Source organism: Phodopus roborovskii, unplaced genomic scaffold (genome assembly GCF_943737965.1).
Source record: "Phodopus roborovskii unplaced genomic scaffold, PHOROB, whole genome shotgun sequence".
Taxonomy (NCBI): Eukaryota; Metazoa; Chordata; class Mammalia; order Rodentia; family Cricetidae; genus Phodopus; species Phodopus roborovskii.
In genome coordinates, this window is record NW_026125491.1 from 114,467 (window position 1) to 125,601 (window position 11,135).

An 11,135-nucleotide genomic window follows, 5' to 3' on the forward strand; every position below is an offset into this window, starting at 1 on the left:
GGAATTCAACAACAACAGATTGCAGAAACCCTATAAACTCGTGGAAATTGAAAAAATGCCCAGTTGCAAAATTCCTGGGTCAAGGAAGAAATAAAGAAATTGATTAAAGACTTCCTAGACTTCAATGAAAATGAAGACACGACATAGGCAAGCTTATGGTACACTTTGAAATCAGTAGAATGAGTAAACCATTGTACTAAAGGCCTACATGAAGAAAATGGAGGATAGTCACATTAAAGAATAAACAGCACAGTTCAAAGACCCAGAAAAAGACGAAAACTCACCATGGAGGACTAGATGGCAAGAAAAATCATTTTGGGTGCTGAGATGAATAAAGTAGAAACTCGTGGTGGGGCTTATCAGGGAAGACAGGTGGGTGGCAGCCAGAAGTTGACATCGATCATTCCTCAAACCCTGTAAGACCTGCCTAGCCACTTGATCACCTTGAAGCTGGGCAATGGCATGATGTATCGAAAAAGTGTCAGTGACGTTCTAGTACTTATATCCCCCAAACCTAAAAACTGTCAGCTAGGCGTTGCTAACATCTTTAATCCCAGAATCTAGAGACAGAGGCACCCAGATCACAAAAAGTCAAGCTTAATCTCATTTTCAAATAGAATTCCAGGAAAACCAAAGCTGATATACATAAAAATAAAAAACTAAAAGTAACAAAACAAAACAAAACAAAAAAAACCAAGACGACAACAAAGCTTGTGCCAATTGTCAGTGGTGCCACCTTTAATCCCAGCAAGCGGGAGTCAGAGGCAGGAGGATGTGTGTGAGTTCCAGATCTTCGTGGACTACAGAGCTTGTTCCAGGACAGGCTCCAAAACAAGAGGGAGAAACCCTGTCTCAAAAATACCAAAAAGAAAGACAGAAAGAAAGGAAGAAAGAAAGAAAGAAAGAAAGGAAGGAAGATTGAAAGAAAGAACAAAAGAGAGAGAGAGAGAGAGGAAGGAAAGAAGGAATGAAGGAAAGAAGGGAGAAAGGAAGGAAAGAGAAAAGATAAGAAATCTGGAACCAATCCAAGAATTAATTACAGTGAAGATTTGCATGTAAAGCTCATTGGGCAGATTAATGTACTGTGTGACACACTGCAGTCTTCTGAAGTCATTAAGGCCTTAGTGTAAGAAGAAACTCTCAGAACTTCAAATTAAATCAGGAAGCAGAGAGAGGGAATGAAGTAGGCTAGACTCCTTAATCTCAAGGGCAAGCCCAGTGTTGGAAATCTGCCTTTGGGATAACATTGTTGGGTGTGAACTTCACTACATCTCTAATGAACCTCAACCTAGACATGGAGTGCACCCCTGGGAGACATCCTTTTTTGATGGATTTACCCTTAGTCAAGAGGTATGAAATACCCCTCTAGGAGGATCTAGATCTGGGAGGTGTGAAGTCACACGCCTTTAATCCGGATCTTCAGGCCAGAAGACACACCTTTATTATGGCCACACCTTCTACTGGTTGACTATATAAGGCCATTTGAGAAGGAGGGTTTGCTCTTTCCTGCCTTGCCCAGGCCTGGTTAGCAGTCCATTCCACGTCTGGAATTAGAGACTATTTCTTTGGTGTTCCAGCATATACTGAAGATTTGTTGAGAGATACGGCCTTGTGGATTGAAAACCTCTTGGAGTTTTGACTACAGTCTGTAAGTCATTCCAATGAATTCTGGAAGGTGGTGGGGGTGGTGACTGAATTATTGTATGAGATACTCTGTTGCTTAGAGAATCCTGAGTGATACATTTAAAAAGGCTCCATCACATGAAATTCCCCGCATATGGCAAAAGCTCATACTCAAATGCCTAAGACCATAGGGACCTTTCTCATTTAAAGGAGCACCGTGCTTTAGTTCACATTATCTCAGGCATTGTGAGCACTTGGTTTTCAGTAGCAAGTGTTCCTTGCTTGGAACACTGCAGAAAGCATAGAGCTGAAACTTTCTAGGAAGCAAGACTTTGATGAGCAGAGAAATTTGATTCACTGTCACCAGCCAACCTAAACACCCAGCTCGGTAAAAAACCACAGTTTCCTAGTTCCAGGGCTTGTAAGTCTGTTCCCTATCAGAGTGCTAATAAACTCTTCCTCCCAGAATTGACTTTTCCATGGGACTTTTTCACAGAAAAGTTGAAAATGACTAGGGCACTGGTATGGTCAAGATTCTGAGAAAGAAATACAACAAAGAAAAAAATCCCACAATCACTGCCAGTTCTCACCACTCACAAATTCACCATTGGTTTGTTCTTGTGAAATTGCACAGAGGGCTCATGAGCAACACTCGATATTAGGTAGTGTCTACACAGTCTTGAACTGGGCCTTTTCCTTGGACATTGCAGTCACTGTCTGATTCCTACACTGCCGTTTGAATGTTAGAATGGTCCAGATTTGGAGATCTCTAATGGACTGGACCTCAATGTAGTGAAGATGTTTCCCAGTGGTTTTATTTCCCTTCCCTAGAGTTATGTGTGGTCTTTCCTATTTATTTTACAATGTTAGTATGTATTCTATGGTTAATGTATGCCTATAGTTTACTTTCGCCATTAATCATCAGCTAATATTCAGTTTTGAAAATTAAGTCTCTTATTTCCCTTTGTATTTTTGTCCTGTATTAAAACATTTTTAAGAATATACCACACATGCCGTTTTGATTATACCATCTGTCTTTTAATTTTATTCATTTATTTTTTATTTTACATGTCTATCCCAGTTCCCTCTCCATCCCTCCCTCCCTCTCTCCCTCTCTCCCCCCTCCCATGTTCCTTCACAACCCTCCCCTCCCATCACCCCACCCCATTCCTTGTATAGGGCTATGCTATCCAGGTGGGGTCATGTAAATCTGTCAAGTCATTTGAAGTCAGAACTAGGACTTCTCTCTTGGTTCTAGGTTAATGAATTTTCCCTGTATGGGGGATGTGTCTGCAAGGTCCTTTTGTACACCAGGAATACATCCTGGTTCCACTGTCTGAGGTACCTTAGACTGCTCAGTCCTTCTAGCTGATACCCAATTTCAGGGGGTCTGAGTTAGTTCCATGCTGGATTCCCAGCTATCAGTCTGAGGCCTTGTTCAGGTCAGCAGTCTCTATGTGTTTCTGCAACCTGGTCTTGTCCTCTCTCTCTCTACATCTTGATTCTAGTTTGACTAAGTGTTTAGTTGTGGGTGTTTGCTTCTGTTTCAAACAGGTTCAAGATGAGAGCTGCATGATGGGGGATGAGTTAGTTGTTGATCTCACTATCCGAGAAGGGCATTTATGGTAGCCTTCCCACAGTTGCTCCAATTGTTATTTGGCAGCAGTCTTGAAGGCCTCTAGACCTTTCTTTAGGTTCATTTTTCTCTTCAAACCCAATAATGGCTCCCCCTTGTATGTCTGGTCTCTCTTCCTCTCCATCTCTCTCTCTCCGTCTCTCCCTCTTCTGTCTTTTATTCCTACCCCTGACTCGCACGTGCTTTCCTCTCCTCACCTTCATTCTCCTACCTCTCTCTCTATTCACTGCCCAACACCCCCCTTCCCATGTGCAGTGGAGGACTAGTTCCTTTCCCTTTCTGTGAGGGATCTTGTATGACTCTCTTAGAATACAACTTGTATCCTCATTCTTTGGAGGTGTGAATTATAGGCTGGTGATCCTTTGCTCTAGATCTAAAATCCATATATGAGCGAGTACATACCATTTTCATCTTTTTCAGACTGGGTTACCTCATTCAGGATGGTTCCTTCAACTTCCGTCCAATGCCTGCGATTTTCAAGATTCCATTATTTTTTTCTGCAGAGTAGTATTCCATTGTGTAGATGTGCCACATCTTCTTTATCCATTTTTCAGTTGAGGGGTATCTAGGTTGCTTCCAGGTCATTGCTATTACAAATAATGCTGAGATAGTTACCCAGAAATTTGTCCATTTCCTTTGAATTTTCAAGTATTGTGGAATACAGGTTTTCAAAGTATAACCTGAAAATTGTCTGGATTTCCTCTTTGTCTATTGTTATGTTCCCCTTTTTGTTTCTGATTTTGTTAATTTAGTTGTTCTTTCTCTGCAATTTGGTCAGTTTGGAGAAAGTTTTGTAGCTTGTTGATTTTATCAAAAAACCAACTCTTTGTTGCATTGATCTTTTTGTATTGATTTCCTGGTGTCTATTTTGTTGATTTCAGCTCTCAAATTGATTATTTCCTGGTGTCTACTCTTCCGGGCTGAGTTTGCTTCTTTTTGTTCTAAGGATTTCAGTTGTGCTGATAATTCTCTTATGTGACTATTCTCTGTTTTCTTCATATGGGCACTTAGTGCAATGATCTTCCCTCGTAACACTGCTTTCAAGGTGTCCCATAAGTTCGAGTATGTTCTGGTCGAGTTTTAGGAAGTCCTTAATTTCTTTCTTTATATGTTCTTTGACCCAGGTGTGGTGCCACTGCACATGTTCAGTTTCCATGGGTTTGTAGGTTTTCTGCCATTTGTGTTGTTGTTGATTTCCAATTTTAATGCATGGTGGTCTGTTAAGATACAGCTGATACTCCAATTCTCTTGTACCTATTGAGGTTTGTTATATTGCCTAGTATGTGGTCCATTTTAGAGAAGGTTCCATGTAGAGCATAGAAGAAGTTATATTCTTTGTGTTTGGAGGGAAAGTTCTATAGATGTCTGTTAAACCCAGTTGAGACTTCTGTTAGTTCTTTTGTTTCTTTATTAACTTTCTGATTGGTGGTCCCCTCTGTTGGTGAGGCTGGTGTGTTTAAGTCTCCCACTATAAGTGTGTGAGGTTTTATGTGAGGTTTGAGTTTTAGTGGTGTTTCTTTTACGAATGTGGGTGTCTTTGCATTTGGGCCATAGATGTTCAGAATTGAGACTTTGTGTTGATGGACTCCTTGTGATGGATATGAAATGACCATCTTCATCTCTTTTGATTAATTTTGGTTTGAAGTCTAACTTATTAGATACTAGGATAGCCACACCTGCTTTCTTCTTGGGTCCATTTGATAGGAAGATTTTATTCCCAACCATTTACCCTCAGGTAATGTCTATATTTGAATCTTAGATGAGTTTCTTGTATACAACAGAAGGATGAATTCTGTCTTTGCATCCATTCTGTTAGCCCGTGTCGGGCTGGATTTGTAGATACATATTGTGAAAATGTGGCTTTGTCATTAAATATCTTCTTTACTACATCTATAGTGATTGAGAGTTTTGCTGGGTATAGTAGCCTGGGCTGGCATTCCTAAACTCTTAGAATTGTAAAACATCCATCCAAGACCTTCTTGCCATGAGGGTTTCCATGGAGAAGTCAGGTATAGTTTTGATAGGTCTGCCTTTAGATGTTACCTGTACTTTTCCCTTCACTGCTCTTAGTATTCTTTCATTATTCTGTATGTTATGCGTTTTGATTATTATATGTCGAGGGTTTTTTTCCTTTGGTCCAGTCTATTTGGTGTCCATTATGCTTCTTGTACTTTCAAGGGCATGTCCTTCTTCTGATTGGGAAAGTTTTCCTCAAAGATTTTGTTGAATATGGTTTCAGCACCTTTGAGCTGGGCTTCCTCACCTTCCTCTATGCCTATTATTCTTATGTTTAGTGTTTTCATGGTGTCCCACACTTCTTGGATGTTTTTTGTTAAGGATTGGTTGGATTTACAATTTTCTTTAGTCGATGAATCTATTTCCTCTAGTTTATCTTCCGCGACTGTGATTTTCTCTTCCATCTCTTAAATTCTGTTGGTTATGCTTGCATCTGTAGTTCCCTATCATTTGACCAGTTTTTCTATTTCCAGCATTCCTTACGTTTGTCTTTATTTTCTCTATTTCAGATTTCAAGTCTTGAACCATTTCCTTCACCTGCTTAATTGTTTTATTCTTGGCTTTCTGTACTTTCTTTATTTTCCTTACAAATTTGTTCATTTCTTCCAATTTTTTGTTTGTTTATTCTTCCATTTCTTTGAGGAATTTTCTCATATGTTCTTTGAGGCCCTCTATCATTTTTATGATTATAATATTGAAGTCGTTCTCTTCTGCTTCATCTGCCTTGTGTTATGGTCTGGTTTGTGTAGATTCCCTAGATTCTGCTGGTGTCATGCTTGTCTTTCTGTTAGGTGTTTTGTTGCATTGCCATCTTCCCACAGCTTATTCCGGTAGGTGTCTCTGTCTCTATGGTACTTCCCCAATGGGCTTTGTTGGGTCAGATGTTGGATGTCTGTAGGTCTGGGTGGTCCAAGCTCTCTAGGAGTTTTTACTGCAGGCAGGGGCCTGACAATGGTTATCAATGATCAGGCTCCAGCAAAAGACTGGAGCTGGGAGTCAAAGATCTCAAATGTTGCAACTCCGGGTGTTCCTTAAGCTGATAGGCAGATCTAGCCTGAGCCTTGCACTCTAAAGCTGAGGCCTCCTTAGCAGAGGCCCTGCGATGGGTGTCCTGATTATACCATCTCAAACATGCCTGTGCTGTACTTTGATCATATTCTCCTGGAGCCTTTCGATCCTTCCTGCATATCTTTGTGACAGATACCAAGACTTTGGAAAAAGCTCAGTTTCCCTGCTTGCTCCTGACCCAGACAACTCAAAATAGATCTGATTTCAGTTTGTGTATCTGCTTTGTTTTATGTGAAACTATATCTGGTTCTAGCTACCTTATTTATAACACGGGGGTTCACAACTCAATGTGCTTAGAGTGTGGGCTCCTCCCCAGAGTCTCCTTATATGCTATGCCATTGTTAATTTGTTTTGTGTGAAGTCCAATCCTTTTCCTGTGTGAGTCCATTACGTCGTGAATGAAGGGATCTGTCATGTTTTGCTGAGATGAATGTAAAGTACACAGGAATCTCCGAAATGATTTTCTCATCTATGTTCATTGAGGAAAGGAGTTTAGTGTTTATTTGTGTGCTCATTTGCTTGGTGGCTCAAGGCAATACTGACACTGGGATCATTTGTCAGACATTCCTTTCCTTTTTCTTTCAAGAAGTGTTTTCTTCTTGAACTGGTGTTTGTCTTTGCGGTTCTATTCCTGCCACAAACACAATGACCAACAAGAAAGTTCATCATGAAAGGGGTTAAGCTGCTTACACATACAAGGTGGCTGTATATCTCTAAGAAAGTCAGGACAGAAACTCAAACACAGCAGGTTCCTTGAGGCAGGCACTGATGCAGAATCCATGGAAGGGTGCTACTTCCGTTCTTCATCAGTCTGCTTTAGAATAGAAGCCAGGACCACAAGTCCAAGGGTACCACTCACTCTGGGATTGGCCCTCCCGCATTGATTACTGATTGAGAAAATGCCTAAAAGCTGTGTATCCTGGAGGTCTCTTCAACTGAGTTCCACTCCTTTCAGATGGCACTATTTGTGTCAGGTTTGCACACTATTAAGTCCAGGACAGTGTACATTCACATCCAAAGTTTTTATAGAATCAATGAATCCAAGAGGCCAGGGCTTTGGGCTTTGCTTGGTTTGGAGCCAGTTTGTTACCATCCACACTTGTTTCTCAAGGAATTCTTTACATTCTTTCTAATTTTCTGTGATTTAAGAGTTGAAACATCCTTAAAAATCCTTCTGGATTGTAAGATTCTTAGGATAACAAAATTTCCCTATATTTTGTACCTACTGTCTCTTAATCAGATTGGCCAAGGGTTCTCATTCTAATGCATTCTTGACCATGACACACATCATGATTCCTTTCACCCAAGTATTGTCTTTTCCATATACATAGCAGTGATTCCACTCTATTTTATGTTTATGATGATTTCTCTTCAAGTGTTTTGTGTTGGGATCTTATAGTATTTGAAGTGTGCCATCATTAGGACTTTGGGTGCATCATATATTTTTTGATATGTCATATTTCACAGAAGATAATTCATAGCATTGGACCACCATGTAAAATTGCTTTCATTTCTGTTTCTAGCATTGATTGCACCACAAATTATCAAGATAAAATGGGTGAAATTCCAGTAAGCATCATGGCCAGCCACTTGGAAGAGGACATCCTCCAACAGGACTTCAGAATCTTAAAATCTCTAGATTTTGGTTCATTTGGGGAGGTGAAGCTTGCATGCCATCTTCCTACAAATACACAGGTTGCTGTCAAGGTGCTGGAGAAAAATCCAACTGCTGTGACTGACAACACCTCTGAAATAGACTTATGTTGTTATGGAGTATGTTCCTGGAAAGAATTTGGAGATGTTCCTCAGGAACGTAGCCTATCTGACAGAGGATGAAGCTAGACCAATATTCCAACAGGTGGTGACTGCGGTGCACTTTCTCCACCAAAGACTCATTGCACATCGTGATATTAAATTGGAGAATATCCTTATTGACAGAGCTGGAAACGTCAAGCTTTGTGACTTTGGATTGGCCATTCAGCTCAAAGAGGGGCAGATGTTGAAAGAGAGCTGTGGCTCCTTGCACTATATGGCTCCAGAGATCTTGGCAGGGAAACCCTATGATGGGCTGGCAGTTGACATGTGGAGCTTGGGAGTTGTCCTGTATGTGCTGGTCACAGGACAATTTCCATATGAAGAAAGGACTTATCATGGTATGCATAAGGTCATCAGCAAAACAAAATATCCACTTCCCTACCACCTATCAAAGCCCTGTTGCCAAACCATTGGACGATTACTCGCAGTCCCGACCAGGCACAGGATAACAATAAGTCAGCTCCAGGAAAGAAGATGGCTGGGCCACATTAAAGATCATGTAGAACCAGCAAAGAAGGAAATCCTTCTGAGGGTCGTAGACATATTGTGCACCAGTGGCTATAGCTGTGAAGAAATCGTGTCAACCCTAACTCACAGACAACCAAATACTAAATTAGCAGCGACTGTCAATATACTTAAACATAAGTTGATCTCTGGGGAGTGTCATCAGGAAAATGGGAATTCCTGTTTAAACATCAGCTGTGTAGGAGCTCTTCAGCCCCTTTTCCCGTTGAAGAGGACCGCCAGTGTACCTTCCATTCATAAAATTATACAAGCTGGGAATTATAACTTCGAGGAGGAAGGTGAAGAAGGAAAAGCCAAGAGATTCCAAAGTGAAAACATGCTCGACAAACTCTCCTGCTTAGAGATGTTGCCCAGTTCAGAGGAAAGACTCAAGAAAGGAAATGATTGGATGGCTAATGTCATCCACAGTGCTACCAGGTACTTTGCAATGCACATGAAGTGTGTTGACAGCCAGCCTTGTGATGGCACCACATGTGAATCAGGTCTGCATGCAACACCGACAACGATTTTGAGCACGATCTCCTCTTCACAGCAACCACCCTTGAGGACCAACATGTCCAATGACCAGGCTCAGGTACCACCCACAATCTCAGGATCGAGGGCATTCAGGGCCTGGAAACTGATAAAGAAACGATTATCCCATGCGCTCAGAGAACTGTGCTGTCTTCCTGAACCATTTCCTGGTGAATCCTGGACCCTCTTGTAACCTACAAACAAACAAACAAAAAAAAAAAAAAAAGACAGAAAAAAAAAAGAAAAAGAAAAAAAATTGAGTATATAAAAGACCTGTATGCTCTGGCCATCAAAATGTTTTCCTCTTTATTAGTTTGTCTATGTTAATTTAATAAAGAACCTACTGTTAATGACAAGAATCTGCCAGAAGTAACCAAACTAAGACATTTAGCAATAATGGAGAGGATGACCTAACTGGTCTAAGCTTTCAATTAGATTGAGGTTTTGGTCAAGAATCATCATCCAGTCATCATTCCATAACTGACTTAAGCAGATGATGAGATCGGCAACCAAGCAACAGGCCAACCTCTAGGAAGACAGTTCACGACAGGAAGGAGGGAATCTATGAGCCAGGAAGATCAAGACCATGATGGAGAATGCTCCAGAGACAGCTCAATCAAGCTCATGGAAATCATGAGCTCTAGTCCAACAGCTCTGGACACTTCAGGGGTCTGAACCTGGCACTCTGTACTCATAAAAAATTATGGAGCTTGGACTATTGAGGATGTCTGACAGTGGGACAAGGGTCAAATCTTGGTACTTGAGCTAGCTAGGTGCCTCCCATTCCCTATCCTGGGGTGCCATGCTCAGACAAAGTGCTTAGCAGAGGTACCTGTGCTGCCCCTTCTTAATGTGCCAGACTTTGTTGAATCCTCTTGGGAGCCCTTCCCCATGAGATGTGGACTGGGGGAGCCAGTAGGTTAATGGTGGGTACAGTAGCAATGACTGCGTCTGGAATGTAAAATCAAAATTAAAATAATAAACAACTTACTAAAAATAGAAAGCATCCTAGCACAGTGTCTTCATACAGTTCACAACCCTGGGTTGGTATCTTGACCTCTCACATGAAATCATCTCCGAATCCCACTGACAAACCAGGACTATGTGTCTCCACAGCTGAGCCTCGTGCAGCACACATCTAAGAAAGGATAGCCAAGCCATGAACTTCATGCCCAGGCAAAGCAATACAAGTCGGTTGGAAGCAATTAACCAACAAACTAAACCCAAAAGACTAATCCCCTTTACAAACACAGAGCTAACATGAGAAATCCTAGACACCCTTGAGTCTCCCCAAATGACCAATAGGCCAAGGGAAAGGGTCCCTGAAACAAAATCTTTGAAGGAATCGTTGTAAATATATTCAGATAACTCAAAATAGCATGATAAACGCATGAAGCAAGTAGGACAGTGGTGGTGTTCGCCTTAAATCTCAGCACTCCTTAGGCAAAGGCTGATGTACCTCTGTAATTTCTAGGCCAGCCTGGTCTACAGAGTTAGTTCCAGGACAGCCTTCAAAGGTACAGAGAAACCCTGCATCCAAAATCCAAACTGTCAAAATAACCAAAAATAAATTAAAAAGCTAAAAACCTCATGATGCATAAGAGAGATTAATTTGCCTTTTTAAAATCATAGTGCTGCTGTTTGTTGATTTTTAAATGTTGAGAGAAGGTTTTGTTAGACAAATTTCCTAGATTGGTTCTCTTGAGTGGAATTTGGGACAGTAGAACTTGTATGGATTATTAGACTGCCAGCAGCACCTAGAGAAATGTAATTATGTTTACAAAATTAGCTGGACATCTAAAATTTCAAAGTTCTTATTTCCAACATGGAATTCCATGGTTCCATTTAATGAAAATATGCCTTTACAAGTGTTGGAATATGTGTGATTGTCACCTATGTCTATGCTACCCCAGTGCTAAACAGCACTTTTAAAAGAATC

General features: G+C 40.9%; 1 protein-coding gene across 1 annotated transcript; it reads left to right on the forward strand.

The window, feature by feature from the left end:
- Window positions 1–8,111: 8,111 nt before the first annotated feature.
- On the forward strand, window positions 8,112–9,389 carry LOC127215874 (putative sperm motility kinase W). Its single transcript, XM_051176349.1, has one exon. The coding sequence runs from the start codon at window positions 8,112–8,114 to the stop codon at window positions 9,387–9,389; it is 1,278 nt and encodes a 425-aa protein (XP_051032306.1).
- The last annotated feature ends 1,746 nt before the right edge of the window (window positions 9,390–11,135 follow it).

Excerpts from the sequence above, each read along its gene's own strand:
- LOC127215874 (XM_051176349.1), top strand. The coding sequence starts at position 8,112 with ATGGAGTATGTTCCTGGAAAGAATTTGGAGATGTTCCTCAGGAACGTA.